The sequence below is a fragment of the Chiloscyllium plagiosum genome, unplaced genomic scaffold (genome assembly GCF_037043375.1).
Source record: "Chiloscyllium plagiosum isolate Xiang-an unplaced genomic scaffold, Cpla_swu_hap1 HiC_scaffold_9, whole genome shotgun sequence".
Taxonomy (NCBI): Eukaryota; Metazoa; Chordata; class Chondrichthyes; order Orectolobiformes; family Hemiscylliidae; genus Chiloscyllium; species Chiloscyllium plagiosum.
In genome coordinates this window covers 70,745,630-70,773,525 of record NW_028270147.1, presented here as the reverse complement: position 1 = coordinate 70,773,525, position 27,896 = coordinate 70,745,630, and the positions used below count along the sequence as shown (strand labels likewise).

Here is a 27,896-nt window from a genome sequence, read left to right as displayed (position 1 = left end):
TCACCTGTAGTGTGACATGAACCCAAGGTCCCGGTTGAGGCCCTCCCTATGGGTACCGAACTTAGCTATCAGCCTCTGCTCAGCCACTTTTCGCTGCTGCCTGTTCCGAAGTCCGCCTTGGAGGATGGTCACCCGAAGGTCCGAGGTCGAATGTCCTGGACCACTGAAGTATTCCCCAACTGGGAGGGAACACTCCTGTCTGTTGATTGTTGTTCGGTGCCCATTCATCCGTTGCCGTAGCCTTTGCTCGGTTTCCCCAATGTACCATCCCTCAGGGCATCCTTGCCTGCAACGTATAAGATAGACAATGTTGGCTAAGTCACATAAGTACCCGCCACGTATATGATGGGAGGTGTCCCTACGTGCAATGGTGGTATCCGTGTCAACACTCTGACACGTCTTGCAGCGCCTACCGTGACAGGGTTGTATGGAGTTGTCCTGAAAACCGGGCAGCTTGTTACGAACAATGATCTGTTTGAGGTTTGGCGGTTGTTTAAAGGCGAGCAGTGGAGGTGTGGGGAAGGTCTTGGTGAGGTGCTCATCCTCATTGATAATGTGTTGCAGGCCGTGAAGAACATGGCGTAGTTTTTCAGCTCCTGGGAAATACTGGACAACGAAGGGTACCCTGGCGGTTGCAGCACGTGTCTGTCTCCTGAGGAGGTCATTATGGTTCCTTCCTGTGGCACGTCGGAACTTGAGGTCGATGAGTTGAACATCGTACCCCGTTCTTATGAGGGCATCCCTGAGTACTTTCAGGTGCCCAACATGTTCCCCCTCATCTGAACAGATTTGGTGTACGTGTAGGGCTTGTCCATAGGGGATGGCTGTTTTAATATGTTTTGGGTGGAAGCTGGAGAAATGTAGCATTGTGAGGTTATCTGTGGGTTTGCGGTGGAGTGAGATGCTGAGGTGCCCATCCTTGATGGAGATGCATGTGTCCAAGAATGAGACAGATACTAGAGAGTAGTCCATGGTGAGTTTGATGGTGTGATGAAACTCGTTGATATCACTGTATGGTTTTATCAGTGACTTCTCGCCATGGGTCCAGAGGAAGAAAATGTCGTCAATGTACCTGGTGTATAATGTTGGCTGGAGGTCCTGCGAAGAAAAGAAGTCTTGTTCGATCCTGTGCATGAATATGTTGGCATATTGGGGTGCAAATTTGGTCCCCATGGCTGGATGAAGAACTGGTTGTCAAAGGTGAAGACGTTGTGATCAAGGATAAAGTGGATGAGTTGTAGGATGGTGTTTAGAGATTGGCAGTCGTTAGTGTTGAGTACTGAGGCTGTTGCCGCGATACCGTCATTGTGGGGGATGCCGGTGTAGATTGCAGAAACATCCATTGTGACGAGGAATGTTCCAAGTTCAACTGGTCCATGAGTGCTGAGTTTCTGTAAGAAATCTGTAGTATTTTTTAATTTCAAAATATACTTTATTCATAAAATTATTTTGATATCTATAGAATTGGTCATGTCACACATACGTATACATTCCATTTCGTTAATACAGAGATCGGAATTAATCATTCGTATATACAAGTCTGTATATACACTGAGGAGAAAGTGAGGACTGTAGATGCTGGAGATCAGAGCTGAAAATTTGTTGCTGGAAAAGCGCAGCAGGTCAGGCAGCATCCAAGGAGCAGGAGAATCGACGTTTCAGGCATAAGCCATTTTTCAGGAATGAGGAAAGTGTGTCCAGCAGGCTAAGAGAAAAGTTAGGAAGGAGGGACTTGGGGGAGGGGCATTGGAAATGCGATAGGTGGAAGGAGGTCAAGGTGAGGGTGATAGGCCGGAGTGGTGGTGGGGGCGGAGAGGTCAGGAAGAAGATTGCAGGTTAGGAATGTGGTGCTGAGTTCGAGGGATTTGACTGAGACAAGGTGGGGGGAGGGGAAATGAGGAAACTGGAGAAATCTGAGTTCATCCCCTGTGGTTGGAGGGTTCCTAGGCGGAAGATGAGGCACTCTTCCTCCAACCGTCGTGTTGCTATGGTCTGGCGATGGAGGAGTCCAAGGACCTGCATGTCCTTGGTGGAGTGGGAAGGGGAGTTGAAGTGTTGAGCCATGGGGTGGTTGGGTTGGTTGGTCCGGGTGTCCCAGAGGTATTCTCTGAAACGTTCCGCAAGTAGGCGGCCTGTCTCCCCAATATAGAGGAGGCCACATTGGGTGCAGCGGATGCAATAAATGATGTGTGTGGAGGTGCAGGTGAATTTGTGGTGGATATGGAAGGATCCCTTGGGGCCTTGGAGGGAAGTAAAGGGGGAGGTGTGGGCGCAAGTTTTGCATTTCTTGCGGTTGCAGGGGAAGGTGCCGGGAGTCGAGGTTGGGTTGGTGGGGGGTGTGGACCTGACCAGGGAGTCACGGAGGGAGAGGTCTTTTCAGAACGCTGATAGGGGAGGGGAGGGAAATATATCCCTGGTGGTGGGGTCCGTTTGGAGGTTGCAGAAATGACGGCGGATGATACGCTGTATATGGAGGTTGGTGGGGTGGTAGGTGAGGACCAGTGGGGTTCTGTCCTGGTGGCGGTTGGAGGGGCGGGGCTCAAGAGCAGAGGAGCGGGAAGTGGAGGCGATGCGGTGGAGAGCATCGTCGATCACGCCTGGGGGGAAATTGCGGTCTTTGAAGAAGGAGGTCATCTGGGTTGTACGGTATTGGAACTGGTCCTTCTGGGAGTAGATGCGGCGTAGACGAAGGAATTGGGAATATGGATGGCGTTTTTACAGGGGGCAGGGTGGGAGGAGGTGTAGTCTAGGTAGCTGTGGGAGTCGGTCGGTTTATAGTAAATGTCTGTGTTGATTCAGTCGCCCGAGATAGAAATGGAGAGTTCTAGGAAGGGGAGGGAGGAGTCTGAGATGGTCCAGGTGAATTTGAGGTCGGGGTGGAAGGTGTTGGTAAAGTGGATGAACTGTTCAACCTCCTCGTGGGAGCACGAGGCAGCGCCGATACAGTGTACAAGTCTGTACATTGACCATCCAGGTATTTTACTGAGGCATCAGCGGGGCCCAATTACTGAGTGGGCCCACTACGCTTCTTAGGCAGACAGACCTTACATAGTGGTCTTTTCCCACCACGCCTTGGCAGCAGCTGCTCTAAGTTTCAGCGCGTCCCTCAAAACGTAGTCCTTGACCTTGGAATGTGCCAGTCTGCAACACTCAGTTGGGGTCAACTCCTTCAGCTGGAAGATCAACAGGTTCCGCACAGACCAAAGAGCGTCTTTGACCCAGGTGATGATTCTCCAGGCACAGTTGATGTTCATCTCGGTGTGCGTCCCAGGGAACAGACCATAGAGCACGGAGTCCCGCGTCACGGAGCTGCTCAGGACGAACCTCGGCAAACACCACTGCATTCCTCTCCAGACTTCCTTTGCATAGGCACATTCTAGAAGGAGGTGTGTGACAGTCTCATCCCCTCCCCCCTACAGCCGCTTCAGGGTAGTGTGCGGTGCGGCAGAGAGTCCGGGCATGCATAAAGGATCTCACAGGCAGAGCCCTTCTCACCACCAGCTAAGCCATGTCTTGGTGCTTGTTGGAAAGTTCTGGACGACTGTGTAACATCTGCCTGCCAAACAAGAACAGGGGGCCCACTCAGTAATTGAGCTCTGCTGAAGCCTCAGCTAAATATATGGATGGTAAACGTACAGACCTGTATATACAAATGATTAATTCCAATCTCTGTATGTAAAGAAAAGCAAGGTGTGCCTATGAATGGCACCACCAATTGTACAGATCATCAAAATATTTTATGAATAAAGTATATTTTTGAAATTTAAAAAAAAGTGCAGGTTAGGTGGATTTATGAAGAGAATCACCTTTGACTGCAAGTGTATCAGGAAGTCATCAGCACGTAGTGTCCTTGAGACCCTTTGGGAAAAGGAGAGGGCGGATCCTGTAGAGCGGTTCCCTGGGCAGACTGTCAAAGTCATTTGGCAGAATGCCTCATCGCCAGAACTTTCCAACAAGCTGTAAGAAATCTTGTCGTGTCGCGACAGAAGCTGGGGATCCTCTGTACAATAGGTTTCAAGATATAAGCCCAACAGGTTTATTTAGAAGCTGCTCCTTCATCAGGTGGTTGTGGAGTATAAGATTGTAAGACACAGAATTTATAGCAAAAGTTTACAGTGTGATGTAACTGAAACTATATTTTGAAAACGACCTGGATAATTTGTTAAGTCTCTCATCTTTTAGAAAGAACATGTCGTTTTCAGTTATTTCATTTGTAAATCACAGAACATTTAAAAGTTACATTCTCAAGTGAATTTTAACAACGGTGTCATGTCAGCCTAGATAATGCAGTTAAGGTGTGAGGTGCCTTGTATGAGATTGTCTGTGCCACAATGGTCAGACTGATTCTCATCTTTACTGTAAATCCATTTTTTAGATTAGAATCAGTCTGACCATTGTGACACAGACAGTCTCACACAGGGCACCTCATACCTTAAATGCATTGTCTGGGCCGACATGACACCAATTGTTAAAAATTCACTTGAGAAAGTAACTTTTAAATGTTCTGTGATTTACATATTAAAGAACTGAAACCAACAAGTTCATTCTAAAAGACAAGAGACTTAACAAACAATCCAGGACTTTTTCAATCTATAATCTCAGTTGTATCACACTGTAAGCTTTTGCTATGAATTCTGTTTTAGGATTTTATACTCCATAAATACCTGATGAAATAAACTTGTTGGACTATAACTTGGTGTTGTGTGATTTGTAACTTTGTACACCCCAGTCCAACACTGTAATCTTCAGATCATGAAACTCTGACACAGTCGAATCTCCAACAAGCTATGATTATAGCTATGCGGAGAGATTGGAGAGATTGGGGTTGTTTTCCTTGGAGAAGAAATGGCTAAGGGGCGACATGATTGAGGTACACAAAAGTGTGAGGGATAAAGATAGCATGGATAGGAGGAATCTGCTTCCTTTGGCAGTGAGTTCAAAAACCAGGGAGTCATAGGTTCAAGGTAAGTGGCAGAAGGATGAGAAGGGATATGAGCAAAAGCTTTTTTAATGCAGAGGGTAGTAGATGTCTGAAATTCACTGCCCGAGACCCTAAACTCTTTTTCAAAAAGTAATTGGATCTGCATCTTAAGTGCTGTGAGCTGCAGGTCAATGGGCCCAGAAGATGAGATTAGCATGGGGTCAGCATGGACAAGATGGGTCAAATGGCCCCCGTCTGTGCTGTATCATTTATATGGTTCTATATGATCAGTTTGACCGTTAGTTTTCCACAGCTAGTTTGATTAATTACTAGTTAAGACTAGTTTGTGTTTCCATGGAAACAGGTTTTTCTCTTCGTAACTTTTAATGAACTTTGACTTCAGGCCGTTGTAGCTTATGTTTTGTCTAATCTACTGGATGATACTTACACAACGTAACCTTGTTCAATTACACTATTGTTAAGTGATAAATGGTCCACAATATTATGGTCCACAGGTGCATTCAGACGTTGGCGAGGATTACTTCCCTGAGACTGTGAGAAATGGTTGTTTGCCGCATAAGTGAGTGTGATATAGATGTAGTGCAGTGCCATACAGTAAAATGTATGACCCATTTATTGAAGACTGCACTAATTGACATGTCATGACAAGGCAAGGTATGGATAATGTGATCATCCAGGTGGGCACTGTGTATGCAAGGAGGAAACAAGCAGCCCTAAGATGCCACTTGGTCTCATTTATGATCTGGGTGCCCATCCTTGTGCAAAAAGTGTCCTTGTAGCAGTCTTTCAGTGCTAGATGCCAATGTGCCCTGCCATGCAAGTCTGTGCTCCCTAAACAGCCTGCAAGTGGAGTGGATAGGTGCCATTATGGCTGTGAAAGTTTGGCAAATGGCAGTATCTGCGGATAATGGATGCGTACAATTGATGCACGCAGATCGTTCTTTAAAATGCAGAAGGTCCTTCGGAGCAAGTAGCAAGCTGAAGTTGCTCAGAACCCACTCTCATTTCCACGTCAAGATTTTTGCTTGACATGCTTGATAGGATGGAATCTTACAAGCCATAATCCCTTCAGTTAGCAGCTCATCATAAGAAACTCATCATGTTGCTCAGCAACAGTATAAAAGATAGAGCGGGATGTTCCCAACTTTGAGATGGGTCTCACTGGACTTCTTGTCCAGTTCAGCTACAAATTTTGACATGGCCCATGTCACTGGGATCCCTGAAAGATTCTGTGGAAACTTTGTCCATTTTGTCTAGTTCTCATTGTTTGCTGAGCACTTTCCAAATGCTTTTTGATGAACTCACTTGCTTTGGTTAGTTTATTTTGAAATTGACAATTCAGTTAGAAGTATGATTATTGTCGGCCTACAGAGCAGTGTGATGCCAACAGCATGGGTACAATTCCTATCACTAGCTTGAGGTTACCACGAAGGACTCTCCTTCTCAAACTCTTCCCTCGCCTGAGGTCTGGTGGCCCTCAGATTGAATCACCACCAGTCGCTTCTCTCTGATAAGAGAGCAGCCCCTATAGTCTGGTAAGACTATCGTGACACAACCAACAAAATAATATTTGAATTTTGGTTTTAAATTCTTCTTTCATCAATTTAAGGGTCCTCTTACCTCATGCCTGTATGTCAGTTCAAAACGGTTAAATTCTGTGGACTCATTAAGGGCATCTCTAATTGCAAATATTAACAAAGGAATTCCTTTATCCCAATCAGTAGGACATTTTTGACAATAAGCTCTAATCATGGACTTTAAAATTTGATGCCATCTTTTTAATGGTCCTTGAGATTGTAGATCTAAAGATTTTAATTTGTTTTACTCCCAAAATATTCTTTTATTTATTATATTACCTGAGAAATACAATTGGACAAGGTACAAATTTTATATTACAGATTGTACTTAGCAGGTAATCAATATCTCATTTAAAAAAAAAAAATCTTCTCAACATGTCCATAATTGTTAAAAGAAACTGACTCCCACTCCTGGTTTTAGGTAGGAATCCTATCCAATTGATTATCCTGCTGAATGAGTTTTTAAAAATCTGGTATTGGAATTAAAGGAGCAGGTTAAATACATAATTTAAGTTTCCCCAACATCTGACATCTATAACATGACTGGCAAAACTTCACTACATCTTTATATAATCCTGGCTATTAAAAAAAAAGGCTAAAATATTAATATCTAAACAGTTTGACAGTAGAATTTTGTGAGCCACTTGTACAATTTTGTTACAATATTCAGAATGAGCTACTGACTTTTTATCATTGTTTGGTATTTGTGGTGGTCTATTCCCTTATTAACACACCATCTTTTAAATAATAATACTCGGGTAATGGTTCCACTTCAATGCCTAAGTAGGCTCTTTTATATAACACTTATGAGTAGGCTGCTTAGTATAAATCAGAGTGGTGCTGGAAATATTCTATTCCTGATGAAGGGCTTTTGCCTGAAACGTCGATTTTCCTGCTCCTCGGATGCTGCCTGACCTGCTGTGTTTTTCCAGCACTACTCTGATCTATATCATCAACCAAATGGCCTTCCTTATCCATAATTATCCTTGAGAAACAAATTAATTTACAACCTTCGTCCACTCACATACAAATATTTTCCTAATCAAGTTAGATACACTCATGCACAAGCGTATATAACTATAGACACTTTCTCATGTGTACACAATTGCATACACAGTTGTACACACTCTTGAGCAAAGATAAACACACTCACAAGTATTCATATTAGCAATAATGGGGAATTCTGTCAAATTATGACCAGGTGAATGGAGTGCAGTGCTATTTTTGCACAAAAACTCCAGCAACATCCAATAAGAGTTCAGTGTAGATGTCCAAAGGTTGCTTGCTGAGAAGTATTAACCCGCTACTTGGCAACGATGGCTTCTTACTCTTTGACAAATCACTGAAATGCATTCATAGATGTGAAGTTAGGAACAGGAGTAGGCCATTCAACCCCTCAAGACTGTGCAGCATTCAATGAGATCATGGCTGGATCTATGGCTTAACTGCCTGCCTTTGGCCTATATCCCTAAATCTCAAAGCACAGAAAAAAAAATCACCATCTTTTAAAGGAACTACACAATGCTTTCCCCATTTTATAATTTTACAAACACTACATTCTAACTTACTGCCTCACAATCTACAATTACCTTTCCCAACTTTTCAACACCTGTTAATATCTTGAAAACTTTGATCAGGTTACCCCTTAACCTTCTTAATTCGAGAGAAAACAGATCTAATTTGCATTATCTCTTCTCATAACATGATCTCTGAAGTCCAAGTATCATTCTTGTAAACCTACATTTTGCTTAACAAAAACTTATCTATCTCAAATTGAAAAGGAACAACTGATCCTGGATCCATTGCTGTTTGTGGAAGAGAGTTGCAAACACTTTTTGTGTGTGCAAGTGCTTCCTAACATCTCTCCTGAATGATCTGGTCCTAATTCTCAGGCAAGGCCCACTAGTTCGGGAAATCCCAATCAGTGGAAATAGGTTAAATAAATCTATTCACCCTGTCTTTTCCTGTGTTCTAAAGCCAGGTTTGGCCCCCTCCCCCTCTGAGAACTAAAACCGAAATTCCCGAAGAGGACCACCTTGCCCCATAATCTTGTAAAAAAAGGTGTGGAAATGGTGTACCTGCTTAATAAATCTCTTCTAACTACTAACTATTCCAGAATAAAAAAGATTCAAATGGTATGCTGTTCCAATAAATACAAGTCCAACTCATTTACAAAAAAAAACTCATTTAGTCTCTCGAAGTTACAGCCAGGTTCCATGTCTTCTGGAATGTTCTGTGCCTTCTTCTGTCGAGTCTCTGTCAGAAATGCTTCCTCTGATTCTTCTGTCAGTAATGCCTTTTCCTCTGCTTCTTCATCTTTGGTACCATTATTATTTAGATGGTACTTTCTCTAATACATAGATGATTGTGAGAGCCAATTTCTCTCTTGAGAGCTGAGGGCTGTTAGCTCTGGCGCATGGCAGCTAGCTCTGGGGTCTTTGTCCAACTGTCCCCTTCTTTTATATCTGAGATAACATATCAATATTTCTTAACCTTGGATTGGTCCTAATGTTGTCAAAACCATCAGATTTAAATTTAATTGGTTTTTGGCATCCAAGCGCCTGATACAAATTGATTGTCTAAATTCAAAACCTGTTGTCTTGGTAAAAGCTGCTATTTGGTCTGCAAACTGTACATCTTTTCGATACAAGTTGTTTCAGCTTCGGGCTCTCTATGTACTTGCATTTTAAATCTCTAAGCACAGAAAATAAATCACCATCTTTTAAAGGAACTACACAATACTTTCTCCATTTTACAATTTTACAGACATCACATTCTAACTTACTACCTTGCAATCTACAAATACCCTTCCCAACTTTGCAACACCTGTTAATATCTTGAAAACTTTGATCAGGTTACCCCTTAACCTTCTTAATTCGAGAGAAAACAGATCTAATTTGCATTATCTTTTCTCATATCATGACCCCTGAAGTCCAAGTATCATTCTTGTAAACCTACATTGTACTTACTCCAAAGTCTATATATCCTTCTTTAGTGTGATGCCTGGATCTGCTCAGATTAGTCTGAGTGGAGTTTAACCAGGGTTTTGTATAAATGCAGCATTACTTCTGCATCCTTATATTCCAGTCCTCTGGACACTTGCTGTATTTACATTGTAGATACAGGCTAAACTCACATTAGCAATTTAAATCTTGCCCATTTTAGTCAAAGTCTTCCAATGCTGTGTAAATGTTAATTACTGCCAGTCCACCTCACTGGCTTGGACAACGAAGAACTATAAGTGAAATGAAATACCCACATTGTTATGACACGGGGTAAACCCCTTTGCTAATTTAAACCAGCAACACAGGAAAGATTCACCCTGTGCTGTAATCTGTTAAAATTTGAGAAGAAAAGCCTTATCCCAGAGGTCACTATTTAAAGTAAAAATTAACAACTTTATTCTTTAAGCCCAACAGAGAATATTAAAACCAACAGCTATTTACAACTCCTTTCTCTGAAACCTATCTTTTACCTCCCACTCTACAATACTAGTCCGATTAAAAAATCCCAATTAAGATTTATTAAAAAAATTCAACTTTCAAAACTTCTCTTTCTCAGTCAGCTGTCAAATCTTCTCTTTCTATCTCCACTGCAGATTTTCCTCTGTGGTCTTTTTGATGTTCTGCTGTGTAAACTTCTTATAGACACGTACCTTTCAGAGAGCTGTTCTGCTGGCAGTTTGTACTTGTAGGTGGTTTGGCAGTTCTCCCCCTCTAGTTGTTCAAAATATCTGGTTTTATACCCCAAAATATTGGATTGTTTTAACAGTATCAAAATACTAAATTCAAATTTAATTGAAAATTATGGTATCTTGGGGCATAATTTAAATTGATTGGCTGAATTTGAATTTGTTTTTATTTGTTTCATGGCAACCCAAATGTTGCTAGCTGTTTTGATCAAGTGTTACATTGTTACCTTGTTCTGGACTCTCTATGCTTTGTCCTTACTAGCTTTTCAACTCTCTTAAAGGTACAGTACCTCTACACCTTCATGACATCTCCCACCTTAAGAAAAAACGAACAATCATAATGTAAAAGGTGGCTTTTTTTCTCTATTCCTAACCCACAATATCATGACATGTCATATGACTTTAATCTGAGTTCATATTAATGTCTTCCCACGTAAGTATAACATTGAAAAGATATAAATCTTATCTATACTTTATCAGTTAAATCCACGATAACACATCTGCGATCACATTCTTATGACCCACAACACATACGATATGAAAATTAAAAGGCTGTAACATAAGACTCCAACAAAATAGTTGCATATTCTTGTCCCGAAAACATTCCAAGAATGTAAGCGGATTGTGATCCGTGAACACAACCGTCTCTAACACATTGTTCGTATACACATTAAAATGTTGTACGGCCAGTACCAAACTCAATAGTTCTTTTTCGATCGTGGAGTATTTCCTCTGGTGGATGCTGAGTTTCTTCAAAAAGTAACAAACTTGCAATTCAATCTCATCATCATCTTCTTGTAGCAGTACACCTCAAACTCCTATGTCACTTGCATCAATGGCAACTTTAAAAGGTTTTGAAAAGTTTGGTGTAGTTAAAACTGGTGCAGTGGTTAATTTGGCTTTCAAATGGTTGAATGCCTCCTGGCATTGTTCTGTTCACTGAAACTTTGTGTTCTTCTTCAGCAAATCGGTAAACAGTGCCACTACACTGCTGAAGTTTGGAACAAACTTTCAATAGAATCCACTTAGTCCCAAGAATCGAAGCACCTCTTTCTTTGAGGTTGGTCATGGAAATTCCTCGATGGCCTTCGTCTTTGCATTCTATGGGGTCAATCTTCCATGACTGATGTTATGGCCCAAGAGCGTTACCACTGCTTTCGCAAATTCAGTATTTTTTTAAGTTTATTACCAGTTTTGCTTCTCTTTGTTGTTCAAAGAGCTCTGCCAACTGTACCATGTGATCTTTCCAGGACTTACTAAAGATCACTACATCATCCAAATAGCCTGCACAGTTTGTTAACCCAGCCCCAACTTGTTCATGAGTCTTTGGAAAGTGGCAGGGGTGTTCTTCATTGCAAAGGGCATCACTTTAAACTGATATAGCCCATTTGGGGTTACAAACGCAGAAATTTCTTTCACCATCTCTGATAAAGGTACTTGCCAGTAACCACGCTGTAAGTCCAAATTGGTGATGTAACTGGCTTGTCCGACTTTCTCAATACAGTCCTTCAATCTCAGAATTGGATGTGAGTCTGACTTTGTAATGGCATTGAACTTCTGGTAATCCATACAAAATTATTGAGTCCCATCTGGTTTGGGAACTAAGACGATACGCAAACTCCACTCGCTCTGGCTCAGTTAAATGGTGTCTTCATCGACCATGGCCTCCACCTTCATCTGGACCTATCTGTCTTTGAAAGGATTAAGTTGGTAGGGGTGTTTTATTGGAACAATATTCCCTACGTCTACTTCATGTATTAATCCTCCCCATTTGATTCTTACAAATGTCCTTACACTGCAGTAACAAATCTTTCAACTGTGTTCTATACTCCTGAGACAGAGAGTTTACTAACCCATCCCACTCCTCAAGGACTTCTTCATTTTTTAATATATTTTGAGGCACATTAAATCCATGCATCTGGATTTGATTCCACATTCCATTCTCCCCCAGGGCAGTAACTAACACCTGTTTCTCCAATACTTTCTGTCTAGTTTAATGCGGTTTCAACATGTTCCCGTGACATAGCCAATATCATTTTTTCCTATCTAGATAGTTCATCTGACTCAACTCTTTCTCAATTTGATAGGGACCACTAAACCTGGCTTTGAAGGGATCTCCTATCACTGGTAACAGTACTAACACGTCATTCCCTCGGGAAGGCGTCCGCGTCTCTAAGCTTTTATCTGTCATCTGCTTTATTCTATGCTGTGCCCTCTTTAGGTACTGATTAGCTAACTCACCTACTCGATTTAGTCTCTCCCTCACCTCCGATACATCATCTAAGTGTGAGATCTTTGACTTTGGTCCCGTCAATTTTCCTTTAATTAATTTCAAAGAGCCTCTCACTTCATGCCCAAAAATTAGCTCGAAGGGAGTGAACTGAGTAGATTCATTTGGGGCATCTCTAATGGCAAACAATAGGAATGGGATACTTTCATCCCAATTATTCAGGTAATCCTGACAGTATGCTCTCAACATGGTCTCCAAGGTCTGCTACCACCTTTCTAAAGCTCCATGGGATTCAGGATGATACGCACTGGATTTAAAGTGCTCTATACCTAAGCTATCCATAACCTCCTTAAACAGCCTAGCAGTAAAATTTGACCCTTGGTCCGACTCAATCTCCCTGGGTAGCGCATACCGTGTGAAGAAAGCTATTAACTCCTCTATCACCCTTTTTGCCTTGTTCAGTAAGAACAGAGAAGATGGTAAAAGAGGGGGAGGTGTGGCATTGTTGATCAGGGACAATATTACAGTTGTAGAAAGGATGTTTGGGGACTCATTACTGAGGTAGTATGGCCTGAGGTTAGAAACAGGGAAGGAGAAGTCACCATGCTGGGAGTTTTCTATAGGCCTCCGAATAGTCCCAGAGATGTAGAGGAAAGGATAGCAAAGATGATTCTCGATAGGAGTGAGAGAGGCAGGGTTTCAACTATCCAAATATTGACTAGGATCATTACAGTACGAGTACTATAGATTGGGTCAGTTTTTGTCCAGTATGTGCAGGAGGGCTTCCTGACACAGTATGTAGACAGGCCTACAAGGGGCGAAGCCACTTTAGATTTAGTACTAGGCAACGAGCCTGGCCAGGTGTTAGATTTGGAAGTAGGTGAGCACTTTGGAGACAGCGATCACAATTCTGTCAGGTTTACTTTAGTGATGGAAAGGGATAGGTGTACTCCACCGAGCAAGAGTTACAGCTGGAGAAAGGGAAATTACAATGCAATTAAGAAAGATTTAGGAAGTGTAGAATGGGGAAGGAAACTGCAGGGGATGAGCACATTAAAAATGTGGAGCTTATTCAAGGAAAAGCTCCTGTGTGTCCTAGATAAGTATGTACCTGTCAGGCAGGGAGGAAGATATAGAAAGCGTGAGCCGTGGTTTACTAAGGGAGTGGAATCCCTGGTCAAGAAGAAGAAGAAGGCTTATGTTAGGACAAAATGTGAAAACTCAGTTAGGGCGCTTGAGGGTTACAAGGAAGTCAGGAAAGATCTAAACAAAGAGCTCAGAAGAGCCAGGAGGAGACATGAGAAGTTGTTGGCGGATAGGATCAGGGTTAACCCTAAGGCTTTCCATAGGTATGTCAGGAATAAAAGAATGATGAGAGTTAAATTAGGGCCAATCAAGGATAATAGTGGGAAGTTGTTTGTGGAGTCAGAGGAGATAGGGGAAGCACTAAATAAATATTTTTCGACAGTGTTCACTGTAGAAAATGAAAATGTTGGCGAGAAGATACAGAGATACTTGCATCTAGACTAGAAGAGATTGAGGTTCACAAGGAAGAGGTGTTAGAAATACTGCAGAGTGTGAAAATAGACAAGTCCCCTGGGCCGGATGGGATCTATCCTAGGATCCTCTGGGAAGCAAGGGAAGAGATTGCCGAGCCTTTGGCATTGATCTTCAAATCATCATTGTCTACAGGAATAGTGCCTGAGGACTGGAGGATAGCAAATGTGGTTTCCTTGTTCAAAAAGGGTAGTAGAGACAACCCTGGTAATTACAGACCAGTGAGTCTCACTTCAGTTGTTGGTAAAGTGTTGGAAATGGTTATAAGAGATAGGATTTATAACCATCTAAAAAAAGAATAATCTGATCAGGGACAGTCAGCACGGTTTTGTGAAGGGTAGATCATGCCTATCGAATCTTATTGAGTTTTTTGACAAAGTGACCAAACAGGTAGATGAGAGTAAACCGGTTGATGTGGTGTATATGGATGAGATTTACTAGGATGTTGCCTGGTACGGAAAGAATGTCTTACGAGGAAAGGCTGAGGGCCTTGAGGCTGTTCTCGTTAGAGAGAAGAAGGTTGAGAGGTGACTTAATAGAGACATACAAGATAATCAGAGGGTTAGATAGGGTGGAGGGGGAGAGCCTTTTTCCAAGTTTGGGGACGGCAAACACGAGGGGACACAGCTTTAAAGTGAGGGGAGATAGGTATAAGACAGATGTCAGAGGTAGTTTCTTTACTCAGAGTAGTAAGGATATGGAATGCTTTGCCTGCAACGGTTGTAGATTCGCCAAGTTTAAGTGCATTTAAGTCGTCTTTCCCAGGCATATGGACATACCTGGAATAGTGTAAGTGGGATGGACTTCAGATTAGTATGACAGGGCGGCGCAACATCGAGGGCCGAAGGGCCTGTACTGCGCTGTAATGTTTTATACTCCACAATGGAATTGCCTCTGGAAATCCGGTAGACACATACATCGTGGTTAACAAGTACTGGTTTCCACTTTTAGTTTTCATGAGGGGACCTACATAATCAATTAAAACCCATGTGAGAGGTTCTTCAAATGCAAGAATTGGCAACAAAGGTGCTGGTATTATTACAGCCTGTGGCTTACCTACCATTTAGCATGTATGACTACGTCAAAGGTTAACCACATCCTTGTGCATTCCAGGCCAATAAAAATGTTTTTGTACCTTAGCCTGAGTTTTTCGTACCCCTAGGTGACCTTCTACAGATAGTTTGCATGCTACCCATAACACCACCTGTCTGGATGCTACCAGCAACACAATTTGGTGCACTTCGGCCCATTTCTCCTCTTCACTAATGTGCTGTGATCTGCATTTCTGGCTTAGGATTCTATCTTTCAGATAATAACTCTCCGGAATATTCTCTGACTCCTTTTTAGAGTACGCATCCACATATTGTTTTTCTCATTTTGTCTTTCTGTTGCAAGTCCCTTAGCCTTTCAGGACGAAACACTTCTGACTGACCTTCTGCCTGTTCAGGTTTTTCCTGCACCATTATGTTAAATAGGGTGTCCACTAACTGAACCTCAACTCCTTCATCTTTCCCTTTAATTTTTGCTTTGTACTGTGATTTATGACGGTGGAATCTGGTTATTACACAGTCTGAGAAAATACCAGGATATTTCTGTTTTAACTCCTCAGTTTCTTGGTCTTCCTTGGGCTCCCCAAAACAGCGGATCGTTTCATTGGTTTTAATATTATCAAAATACTAAATTCAAATTTGATTGGATTCTGGTATCTTGGGGCATAATTTAAATTGATTGGCTGAATTTGAATTTTTTAATGTTTCGTAGCAACCTAGATGCTGCTAGCTGTTTCGATTAAGTGTTATATTGTTACCTTGCTCTTGTCTCTCTGTGCTTTGTCCTTGATAGCTTTTCAACTCTCTTAAAGGTACAGTAACTCTACACCTTCATAACAACATGTTCATAACATCTTTTCTGACTTCAAGGCAATCCAAAGTACTTTACTACCACTGTGTACTATTTTAGAAGTGTAATCACGGTCGGAGATACTGCAGCCAATTCTTGCACTGATAATGACCAAATCACTTGTTTTTAATGATTTTAAACATTAAGCAGGATATTGGGGTGTGGTGTTAACAGATGAAAGAAAATACCACAGGTGATTTGCTGATGGGAAACATAGTGTCCAGTTGTGTCGAAGAGTGCTCCTGGGGATAAAGAAAATTTTAAACAAAACATGGGTATACGAATTGGAAGAATTTAGAGGGATATGGGCCAAATGCTGACAAATGGGAGTAGATTAATTTAGAATATCCGGATGGTGTGGATGAGTTGGACCAAAGAGTTTGTTTCTGTGCTGTACATCTCTGTGACTCTGAGTCTGTGATAATACAAAGGTGACACAGTGACAATGTCGCCACCTTTGAACCAGGAGGCCTGGGTTCTTGTCCCATCTCTTATAAATAGGTGTAATGACATTACCATGAGGACTTGGATGCTTTGGAGGGGATGCAGAGAAGGTTTACCAGGGTGTTGGCAAGTCTGGAGGGTTTTAATTATGAGAAATTGGATGGTTTCCACTGAAAAGACAGAGGCTGAGGGTTGACCTGACAGAGATCTACAAAATTATGAGAGGCATATATAGGGTGGATAGTCAGAGGTTTTTTTCCCAGGATGGAAAAGTCAACTACAAGAGGGCACAGCTTCAAGGTGAGAGGGGAAAAGTTTCAGGGAGAAGTGTGAGGAAAATGTTTCACACACAGGGTGGTGGGTGCCAGGAATGCATTGCCACTGGAGATGGTGGAAGCACACACATTGGCAATGTTTAAGGCATACCTTGATATACATGTGAACATGAGGCAAACAGAGGAACAGAAATCATGTTTGAGCAATAAGTAGCAGGTCTAAGTAAGGACTAGGAATCAGGGCAGGCTGGGTGGGCTGGAGGGTTCGCGGCTATGTTGTCTTGTTGTTTGTTCTTCGTTATGAGATCACTCCTCAACCTCCTACACTCCAGTGAAAGATGTCCCAGCTTATCCAGCCTCTCCTTACAACGCAAACCCTCCAGTCCTGACAACATCCTGCTCCTCCAACTAATTAATTTAGGTTGAAAGCCTATTAAGGACAATTCATACCATCAAGGGCAATGGAGAAATAGGTGTGGGGCAGGGGGTTTAATCAAAATGGAGTTGATCCCTAAAAGGGGTGATCCCAAGCTCCTGTAGGATATCATCTTATCAATCTGCTCAGAGATGTTATAAAACACCCATGGAGCAGATGGGACTTGACCTATTGAATCACTTCCAATTACCAATCAGTAAGTATCATCAACGTCTCCTGTCCTCCCAACAAACAAATGCATTCTAGGTGTCACCATTGACCAGAAACCTAACTAGCCGCATAAATACTGTGGCTAAAAAAGCAATTCGGAGGCTGGGAATTCTGCAATAAATGACTAATCTCCTGCCTTTGCCAAACTTTCCCATATCTACAGGCCTCCTCATCCAGAGCTAGCCAAGCTCCTATGTAATTTAAACAGGATTCACTACACTTGGACTAAAATTCTCTTTTAATAAAGGCTATTATCCCATTTTAGCCTTTAATGACTTCTCAACCAGGATATCTAGGAGTCTTTGTCCATCTATACTTCCCAACATCTCTTTATCTGAGAAATACTCTGCACAATATAATCAACTCAGTCCCCTCCTCATATCCTTTCATCTCTAAAGAACTATATATAATTCCTTCGTGAAAGCATTCAATGTTTTGGCCACAACCATTTTCTGTGGCAGAGAATTACATCACACTGTAGGTGAAGAAATTTCTCCTCATCTCAGTCTTCAATGGTCATATCCTTAAATTCTGACCCTGGTCCGGATTTTCTAGTCATCAGGAACATCCTTCCTGCATTTACCCTGTCCAGTTCTGTTAGAATTCTATAGGTTTCCATAAGATCTCCCCTCAAACTTGTAAAATCCATTAAATGGAGTCCTAAAAAATCCAGTCTCTCCTCATAAGTCAGTCCAGCCAACACAAGAACCACTTGCACTCCCCCTTTCATTCCACCAAGGACTTGCAAGTCCTAGGCCTCCTCCACTGCCAAATCCTCGCCCACTTGATGACTGGAAGAAGAACACCTCATATTCCACCTTGGGACGCTCCAACCACATGGATTCAATGTCGATTTCACCATGCTTCATCATCTCCGCTCCCCCCACTTTGTCCCAGATCCAACCCTCCAGCTTGGCACCGCCCTTTTGAACTGTCCTACCTGTCCATCATCCTTCCCACCCATCCATTCCACCCTCCACTCCAACCTATCACGATCAACCCCACCTTCATCTACCCATCGCAATCCCAGCTACATTTCCCTAGCCCCACACCCCTCCCATTCATCTCTCAGCTCCCTTGGGCACACCCTGTCCTCCCCCCACTTTCCTGATGAAGAGCTTATGCTTAAACTGTTGACTTTCCTGCCTGACTGGCTGTGCTTTTACAGCACCACACCTTTTGACCTAAGAATCAGTCTGGTAATCCTTTGTTGCATTCCCTCCATAGCCAGAACATCGTTCTTTGGATAAGGAGACTAAAACAGCGTACAATGCTCCAGATGTGGTTTCACTAAGGCCCTGTACAACTGCAGCAAGATATTCCTACTATTGTACTTGAATCCTCTTGCTACGAAGGCCAATATATCATTTACCTTCTTCCCCACCTGCAGCACCTGCAAGCTTACTTCCAGCATCTGGATTTACAAGATTTGGAGATGCCGGTGTTGGACTGGGGTGTACAAAGTTAAAAATCACCTGATAGTCACCTGATGAAGGAGTGTCGCTCCGAAAGCTAGTGTGCTTCCAATTAAACCTGTTGGACTATAACCTGGTGTTGTGTGATTTTTAACTCTGGATTTACAAGACCACAAAGGTCTTGTTACACCACACCCTTCCCCAATCTATGTTATTCAGATAATAATCTGACTGCCTGTTTTTGCTGTCAAAGTGATAAGCTCACGTTTAGCAACATTATATTGCATCTGCCATACATTTGTCAATTTGTTGGAGTTGTACTGAAGGTTCTGCATCTTCCTGACAACATACCTTCCCACCTGGCTTTGTGTTATCTACAAACTTGGAGATATGGCACATATTTACTTAAGCTAAATCATTAATGTATATTGTGAATAGCTGAGGTTCAAGCATGGATTGCCCCCCCTCCATGAAGGGCTTTTTCCCGAAACGTTGATTTACCTGCTACTCGGATGCTGTCTGACCTGCTGTGCTTTTTCAGCACCACTGTAATCTAGACTCTGATCTCCAACGTCTGCAGTCCTCACTTTCGCCACCACTCGTCTCTGTCTACCACGACAAAAAAAAACTGTTTATTCCTATTTTTTGTTTTCTGTCTGCCAACCAGTTCCCAATCCCTTTTTTTAAGATTAGATTCCCTACAGTATAGAAACATGCCCTCCAGCCCAATAAGTCCACACCAACCCTCCGAACAGTAACCCACCCAGCCCCTATATTTACTCCTGACACTATGGACAATCTAGCATGGCCAATTCACCTGACCTGCACATCTTAGGATTGTGGGAGGAAACCGGAGCACCCGGAGGAAACTCACACAGACACGAGGAGAATGTACAAACTCCACACAGACAGTTGCCTGAGGCAGGAATCAAACCTGGGTCCCTGGTACTGTGAGGCCACAGTGCTAACCACTGAGCCACCGTGCCACCCAGTACTTTAGGTATTTATCTGTCTTTATTCCTGTAATACCACTGCCCTACTAATGCTCATTTCTTTCAATTTCTCCTTCCCATTAGACCCTGAGCTGTGCCATACCTTTGAGATGTTATTTGTGTCTTCCCTTGTGAAGTCAGAACTGAAGTTTGTATTTACTTAGTCTGCCATCTCATTGTTCTCCTTTATAAGTTCCCATGTTTCTGACTGTAGAAGACCAATGTTTATCTTTACTGATCTTTTTTCTCTTCACCTGCTGGTAGAAGCTTTTGCTACCAGTTTGAATGTTCCCTGCAAGCTTAGACTTTCTCAGCTTCAACTACATTGTGGCTTCATGGCGGCGCAGTGGTTTGCACTGCTAGCTCACAACATTAGGGAGCTGGGTTCGATTCCAGCCTCAGGTGACTATCTGTGTGGAGTTTGCACATACTCCCTGTGTCTGCGTGGGTTTCCTCTGTGCTCCGATTTCCTCCCACAGTTCAAAGATGTGCAGGTTAGGTGGATTGGCCATGCTAAATTGCCCATTGTGTTCAGATGTGTAGGTTAGGTGCATTGGTCAGATGTAAATGTAGAGTAATAGGGTGGGGGAAATGGATCTGGGTGGGTTACTCTGCAGAGGGTTGGTGGGGACTTGTTAGGCCAAAGGGCCTGTTTCCATACTGTAGGGATTTTATGATGCATCATAATAAAACATACAAATTAATTGGTAAACTCCTTCATTGACAGAGAAAATCCATCTGTTACTGACTCAAAATCCAAAATAACCAATATTAAAATGTGTGTGTGTGTGTGTGTCACACATCTTACATACAATAGAAAATAAGAGATTGAGTGAGAGTATTCCAGAGTTTAGGGCCTAGGTAGCTGAATGCTGTCCATCAACAGTGGAGGCTTGATAATCAGATGTGCAGGAAGAATATGGGATTTTGGAGGTTTGTAGGACTGAAGACATTTAAGAAATAGGTGGGTTGAGGTCATGGAAAGACTGGAAAAATTGGAGAAGAATGTTTAGAGCCAGGCATGGCCAGATCTGGAGCCAGTGTAGGCTGGTGAGCCATGGCTTTGTAAGTTTTTGTTGAGCTCAGTTTAATCTGAAAATGAAAAGCTGGCTAGGAAAGCATTGTAATAAGGCACTCAAAAAATACAGATGTATAAATATTTTCACACATGCACACTTATACATTACCAGGAGCAAAGGATGCATCTGTAGGCACTGAGAGAAAGTGAGGGAGGAAATTGCAGAGGCATTAGCCACAATTTTCCATTCTCCCTTAAATATGGGAGTGATGCCAGAAAATTAGAAATGAGGTTTTGTTTTAAAAATAGTGTCAGGATAAACCTGATATTAGAATTCAGTTGATTTAAACTGGTGGTGGAAAGCTTAGCAACAATAATCCAGAATACAGTTAACAAAAATTTATACAAGTGTGGTTAACATTGGATTAAAAGCAGCTATCCTATCCCCTAGGTTGTTTGTTGCTGGGCAACCTTTGTCCCAGTTTTCAATGTTGAATGTCACTCATGCACAGTGTGGATTAAGTAAGAAAAGTTAGCACAGATAGGATAAAGGCACATTATACTTAATTAACTTAATTAAGTTTTTTTTAATGAGATTACCGAAAATAACAGAATTGATGTAGCATGCATGAATGTTTGAAAGATGTTTGATAAAGTGCCACATTGTAAGCTTACTGGCAAATTTGAAGATCTTTGAATAAAAGAAGCAGTGATAGCATGGAATCGAGCTTGGTTGAGTGATGTGAATCAAAGGAGATGGAACAGTTATCCTTTGCACTAGACAAAGTTATACATTGGTGACCCCCAGGGATTGGAATTAGGATAGCTGCTTTTCTTGATTTATATTAATGACTTAGACTTGGATATAGAGGGCACAATTTCAAAATTAGTAAATTAGTAAAGATTTGAAGAATTGATTTTTTTTAAATAGCAAATATTACAGATTATACCAGAACATGATGAATCAATATAAATCACCTCATGGAAGTTGAAGTTGAATATATATCCTAATAAGTATATGTAGACAGGTAGCTAGTCTGAACGAAAACACATAGCGGGACATTGTGCACCCTACATTATGAACTGTTGGACTTAGATTATGGCCTTAGATTAATTGAATCGAGTTCAATTTAATTTAAATGGTCCAAGTATTACACAGTTCCACTGATTTGTGGTGATTGGGGGTGGGGCATCTCTACCAAATTGGTTCAAATTTCTTAAATATCCTTTGCAGAGATTTAAAAGATTTGTGTTTCTCTCATCAGTTAACAAGATGAATAAGACATATGTCTAAGTTTGGAGGTAATTTAGTTAATGGAACAATGAGGTAGCTTTACAAAATTTAATTCTGTAGCTAAGGAAAATGGTAATTTGAAAACATTCCCAGTCGATGCATACTATATTGAGTGAAAACACCTATCCTTTTGCAATACTGATTTGAAAGACGTTTCAAGTTCCTGAAATACTTGAGGGTAGGGAACCAATTGGGGAATTTCTCATTCCCTTTGTTTCATTCAGATGACTTAATTTTAAACTTAAAATATTTTAGTCCTGAAGATTTTACCTTTACATGACCAATCGATCTGAGACGGGTACAGCTGAGAACAGAAGTGAGTCAAACAGTCAAGGCAGGCAGGGACAAGGTAGGACTAATAAATTAAACTGCATTTATTTCAATGCAAGGGGCCTAACAGGGAGGGCAGATGAACTCAGGGCATGTTTAGGAACATGGGACTGGGATATCATAGCAATTACGGAAAGATGGCTCAGGGATAGGCAGGACTGGCAGCTTAATGTTCCAGGATACAAATGCTACAGGAAGGATAGAAAGGGAGGCAAAAGAGGAGGGGGAGTGGCATTTTTGATAAGGGATAGCATTACAGCTGTGCTAAGGGAGGATATTCCTGAAAATACATCCAGGGAAGTTATTTGGGTAGAACTGAGAAATAAGAAAGGGATGATCACCTTATTGGGATTGTATTATAGACACCCCAATAGTCAGAGGGAAATTGAGAAACAAACTTGTAAGGAGATGTCAGCTATCTGTAAGAATAATAGGGTGGTTATGGTAGGGGATTTTAACTTTCCAAACATCAACTGGGACTGCCATAGTGTTAAAGGTTTAGATGGCGAGGAATTTCGTAAGTGTGTACAAGACAATTTTCTGATTCAGTATGTGGATGTACCGACTAGAGAAGGTGCAAAACTTGACCTACTCTTGGGAAATAAGGCAGAGCAGGTGACTGAGGTGTCAGTGGGGGAGCACTTTGGGGCCAGTGACCATAATTCTATTAGTTTTAAAATAGTGATGGAAAAGGATAGACCAGATCTAAAAGTTGAAGTTCTAAATTGGAGAAAGGCCAATTTTGACGGTATTAGGCAAGAACTTTCAAAAGCTGATTGGAGGCAGATGTTCGCAGGTAAAGGGATGGCTGGAAAATGGGAAGCCTTCAGAAATGAGATAGCAAGAATCCAGAGAAAGAATATTCCTGTCAGGGTGAAAGGGAAGGCTGGTAGGTATAGGGAATGCTGGATGACTAAAGAAATTGAGGATTTGGTTAAGAAAAAGAAGGAAGCATTTGTCAGGTACAGACAGGATAGATCGAGTGAATCCTAGAAGAGTATAAAGGAAGTAGGAGTATAATTAAGAGGGAAATCAGGAGGGCAAAAAGGGGACATGAGATAACATTAGCAAATAGAATTAAGGAGAATCCAAAGGGGTTTTACAAATATATTAAGGACAAAAGGGTAACTAGGGAGAGAATAGGGCCCCTCAAAGATCAGCAAGACGGCCTTTGTGTGGAGCCACAGAAAATGGAGGAGATACTAAATGAATATTTTGCATCAGTATTTACTGTGGAAAACGATAAGGAAGATATAGACTGTAAGGAAATAGATGGTGACATCTTGCAAACTGTCCAGACTACAGAGGAGGAAGTGCTGGATGTCTTGAAATGGTTAAAGGTGGATAAATCCCCAGGACCTGATCAGGTGTACCCGAGAACTCTGTGGGAAGCTAGGGAAGTGATTGCTGGGCCTCTTGCTGAGATATTTGTATCATCGATAGTCACAGGTGAGGTGCCGGAAGACTGGAGGTTGGCAAACGTGGTGCCACTATTTAAGAAGGGTGGTAAAGACAAGCCAGTGAACTATTGACCAGTGAGCCTGACCTTGGTGGTGGGCAAGTTGTTGGAGGGAATCCTGAGGGACAGGATGTACATGTATTTGGAAAGGCAAGGACTGATTCGGGATAGTCAACATGGCTTTGTGCGTGGGAAATCATGTCTCACAAACTTGATTGAGTTTTTTGATGAAGTAACAAAAAAGATTGATGAGGGCAGAGTAGTAGATGTGATCTATATGGACTTCAGTAAGGCATTCGACAAGGTTCCCCATGGGAGACTGATTAGCAAGGTTAGATCTCATGGAATACAGGGAGAACTAGCCATGTGGATACAGAACTGGCTCAAAGGTAGAAGACAGAGGGTGGTGGTGGAGGGTTGTTTTTCAGACTGGAGGCCTGTGACCAGTGGAGTGCCACAAGCATCTACCTTTTGTCATTTACATAAATGATTTGGATGCGAGCATAAGAGGTACAGTTAGTGAATTTGCAGATTACACCAAAATTGGAGGTGTAGTGGACAGCAAAGAGGGTTACCTCAGATTACAAAAGGATCTTGACCAGATGGGCCAATGGGCTGAGAAGTGGCAGATGGAGTTTAATTCAGCTAAATGCAAGGTGCTGCATTTTTGGAAAGCAAATCTTAGCCGGATTTATACACTTAATGGTAAGCTCCTAGGGAGTGTTGCTGAACAAAGAGATCTTGGTGTGCAGGTTCATAGCTCCTTGAAAGTGGAGTCACAGGTAGGTAGGATAGTGAAGGCGGCGTTTGGTATGCTTTCCTTTATTGGTCAGAGTATTGAGTACAGGAGTTGGGAGGTCATGTTGCGGCTGTACAGGACATTGGTTAGGCCACTGTTGGAATATTGCGTGCAATTCTGGTCTCCTTCCTGTCGGAAAGATGTTGTGAAACTTGAAAGGGTTCAGAAAAGATTTACAAGGATGTTGCCAGGGTTGGAGGATCTGAGCTACAGGGAGAGGCTGAACAGGCTGGGGCTGTTTTCCCTGGAGCGTCGGAGGCTGAGGGATGACCTTATAGAGGTTTACAAAATTATGAGGGGCATGAATAGGATAAATTGGCAAAGTCTTTTCCCTGGGGTTGGGGAGTCCAGAACTAGAGGGCATAGGTTTAGGGTGAGAGGGGAAAGATATAAAAGAGACCTAAGGGGCAACTTTTTCATGCAGAGGGTGGTACATGTATGGAATGAGCTGCCAGAGGATGTGGTGGAGGCTGGTACAATTGCAACATTTAAGAGGCATTTGGATGGGTATATGAATAGGAAGGGTTTGGAGGGATATGGGCCGGGTGCTGGCAGGTGGGACTAGATTGGGTTGGGATATCTGGTCGGCATGGACGGGTTGGACCGAAGGATCTGTTTCCATGCTGTACATCTCTATGACTCTATACTCTATAACTACAAATTGCATTTTTATGTTAATATAAATATGTAAGGGAGATGGGTTTGACTTAATCTGAATCAGAATTGGATAGTGAATAGAATCGTACAGCACAATAGGAGGTTATTCAGTCCACCATACTGGCAAAGCCACTTTCACAATTACCAAGTGAATTACTCCACTTCTGTATATCAGAATAGACAAATGACACTTTTTATCGTGTGTCAATTATACAATATATAAATAACCTGTGGCCTCCTTTTGCACTGTTTTATTTTAAGTGAATATGAAAGGGATATTTTCAGATACAGTGGGAAATGCAACTTTTCCTAGAGATCCAGATCACTACAGGTTTACTAGACTGGGTCTGACTCTGAGGTTGAGAGAACATCTTAAGATTGCAGATTGAGTAAATTAGACCTATTTCCCGAGAGTTTACAAGATTGAGAGATGTCCTAATTGAAATATATATAAAATACTTAGGAGGCTGGACAGGATAGATACTGGGATAATGTTTCTTCCGGGTTGGGGAACCTCAAACCAGATGCAAAAGGATAACAAGGAATGAGATGGAAACAAAATCACTCAGAGTTGTGAACGTTTGGAATTATTTACCACAGAGGGCTGTGAATGTTCAGTCCCTGATTATTACGATAACCACACCAGAGTGATTCATGAATTGTGAATTTGAATCATTAGTTTAGCTATTTTTTAATGTTTGGATCTGCCAATTTAAAAATAACCCAGAGCAAAGCTTTAAACTTAAATAGAATAGAAGTTAGTTTATTACCAAGTTATTGCTGTAAGTTATTTAAGTAAAAGTATTAACTAAAAATATAGATACAAAGGTTAAAAGTAGGTGTGGATATAAAATACTTATAAAGGTGAGAATACAACCAGTATGCTATCATTTTTGGCCTAGCTTGCTTGAAGATTTATCTTCCTAAAACAAAGGGGTTGAAAACTTTAAATTCAAATTTTGTAACTCGGGTGACTTCTGTAATCAAATAGCTGGAGCTCTCTCCCATAGATGGACTTAAAGGGGCAGGTATTAGGAGGGCATAAGGTCCTATGGTTCACTTTTCCAGCACTGCAGCTTTGGTCCTTGGTACCTTGGTTCAGTATGTCAGTCCTTCAGCTGGCTTGCCTTGCTCCATCCCCCGATGAGAAATCTGTCTTTCTGATGGTGTTTTTCAGGGTACTTCTTGCCGTTCTATTGAAAAAAGCAGCTTAGAGCTCTGGCTTATACAGATTAAAAAAAGTTTCTTTCTTTTAATCATTACCACCAAGCAAATTATACTGATATTTCCTATGATGTTCTTCCAATCTTCTGCTCTTTCAGAAACTTTGAATTTTTAGCCTTTGAGAAGGACCTATTCTGTTGTCCAAGAATTAATCCAATTCTAAATGTCTCCCTTGTCTCCATGTGACTTCGGGAACTCATCTTGTCAGACCTGTTATCCATTAAAAAGACAGGTTAGCTTTCTTTATATAGAATTTAATAAACAAACAGTATTTCAACACCACTGCAAAGGACCCCTCCTGTACGATATCTAAGAAGAATTCATACTCTCAACAAACAGTATTTCAACACCATGTGGACTTCACCAGTTTCCTCATTTCCCCTCCCCCCACCTTACCCCATTTTCAACCTTCCAGCTCAGCACCATCCTCATAACCTGTCCTACCTGCCAATCTCCCTTCCCACCTATCCGCTCCACCCTCCTCTCTGACCTATCACCTTCACCTCCACCCCCATCCACCTATTTTACTCTTTGCTACCTTGTCCACAACCCCACTCCCCTCCCATTTATCTCTCCACCCTGGAGGCTCCCTGCCTTCATTCCTGATGGAGGACTTTTGCCCGAAACGCCGATTTTCCTGCTTCTCAGATGCTGCCTGATCTGCTGTGCTTTTCCAGCACCACTCTAATCTAGACTCTGATTTCCAGCATCTGCAGTCCTCACTTTTGCCTGTCATGAGAATATTGATGACTGGGGCTACTAGGAGAAACAGGATATAGGGCCTAATGCAGGAAGGTGCTAGATCAGCATGAATGGAGGAGTAAGGTTGAATTGTCAAATGACATAATTTTGCTCCTATTTTGTCATTATGACACAAGTACAAAGGTAACTACATCAATAGCAAAGTGACAGGGCAGTAACAGAGACTCTTGAGTTGTGTAACTATGAGAAGATGAAGAATGATAAACAAGTGCAGGAGACACATTTGAAAAGTTTGCAAAATCTATTTTTCTTGAGGTTGTCTGATACAAGGTGCTGAATCTCACATTTTACAGTCTAAGTGTCAGTTTTGCCAAGTTTCACAGATGGTTTTTCTCCATCAGGTCTCACCAGTTTTCTCAGCATTTTCCCAGACTCACCTCATTAACTATCTATCCCACCCATATCATGCCCCACTTGTCCAATTCCAGCCTTATTCTACCATACACCGCACCTGGAATAATTTACCACTGACAGAATGGACCAGTATCCCTGGCACCTGTGCCATTTTTAAAAAGCTTTTGAGAACCAGACAAACCCTGTTAGATTGGAGCTGCCCAGTACTGACTCTGACATTTGCCCCAAACATGATAAAGAAGGGAAAGTTCGTGCCCTACTTTGTGGGCAGGGACCTGGAGATCTTGCTGGCCATGGATGCACAGAGGTAGGATGCCCTCTTCCCTCAGAG

The 27,896-nt window shown here is 42.0% G+C and overlaps 1 protein-coding gene across 1 annotated transcript; it reads right to left on the bottom strand.

Annotated features, from left to right (window-relative positions):
• Window positions 1-18,133, bottom strand: LOC148149161 (uncharacterized). The gene is made up of 4 exons (XM_087990298.1): window positions 18,046-18,133; window positions 16,085-16,138; window positions 1,301-1,402; window positions 1-677 (listed from the first exon to the last, which is right to left on the bottom strand). The coding sequence occupies exons 1-4, from the start codon at window positions 18,131-18,133 to the stop codon at window positions 1-3; spliced, it is 921 nt and encodes a 306-aa protein (XP_087846424.1).
• Window positions 18,134-27,896: the final 9,763 nt, after the last annotated feature.

Excerpts from the sequence above, each read along its gene's own strand:
- LOC148149161 (XM_087990298.1), bottom strand. The coding sequence starts at position 18,133 with ATGATGAAGCATGGTGAAATCGACATTGAATCCATGTGGTTGGAGCGT. Across the intron at positions 1,403-16,084 it reads CCATCAGCAAATCACCTGTG|ATTTCTTACAGAAACTCAGC; the intron begins GTATTTTCTTTC and ends AAAATACTACAG. Across the intron at positions 678-1,300 it reads CGGCATCCCCCACAATGACG|GAAGGAACCATAATGACCTC; the intron begins GTATCGCGGCAA and ends GACGTGCCACAG.